General features: G+C 38.8%; 1 protein-coding gene across 1 annotated transcript in view; it reads right to left on the bottom strand.

Moving 5' to 3' along the window:
• Window positions 1-205, bottom strand: part of BATDEDRAFT_28776 (uncharacterized protein) — a gene marked incomplete at both ends in the record, with an annotated part of 848 nt that extends 643 nt beyond the window's left edge. The window contains one exon of the mRNA XM_006683158.1: window positions 55-205. Coding sequence (XP_006683221.1) covers window positions 55-205 — 151 coding nt within the window. The remainder of the gene's footprint in view (window positions 1-54) is intronic.
• Window positions 206-578: the final 373 nt, after the last annotated feature.

Raw genomic sequence — 578 nt, 5'->3', positions numbered from 1 at the left:
GATCCGCTTCTAGATATTCTCCAAACAACTCCACATCATCCTTTGAAAGTTTACTAAGATCAACTGAAGGTGTAACTTGTGCACTGGGAGTGACGGTTGAAGTGCTAGCTTCAGCACTTGTAGTTGCACTGGGATTGACTGGTTTGGCTGTAGTAACCGAGCAAGCAAACAGGATTGATGCCAATACTGTGACTGCGAGTTTCATTGTATTGGTTTGGTTTGGTTGAGCAGGTTGTAATGATTGGTATTGAACAAGTAATATTGGATCGTATTTATATCGGCTATTGAACGGATAATATTAAAAGCATATTGGATGACCGTCATAAGGGATTGGCTTTATTGTCAGGGTTGATGGTGATTTGACATCAATATCCAACTTTGAAGGGATATCCATTTATATAACAACCGCAATATTGATTGAACCGCAACTTGACTATGCATTCGAGTATCGTATAGCTTATTGTGTATTCCACCCTTATCCACCCTAAAAAGGGTCAGTGTGCCAAAATATGAACAAATGCATGTTTAAACAAGATTATATGCAACTGAGCTGATATTCAGTTGTTGGATGATCATCA

The sequence above is a fragment of the Batrachochytrium dendrobatidis genome (assembly GCF_000203795.2).
Source record: "Batrachochytrium dendrobatidis JAM81 unplaced genomic scaffold BATDEscaffold_37, whole genome shotgun sequence".
Taxonomy (NCBI): domain Eukaryota; kingdom Fungi; phylum Chytridiomycota; class Chytridiomycetes; order Rhizophydiales; genus Batrachochytrium; species Batrachochytrium dendrobatidis.
The sequence above is the reverse complement of the archived record's forward strand: the minus strand, read 5'-3'. Positions and strand labels throughout refer to the sequence as shown.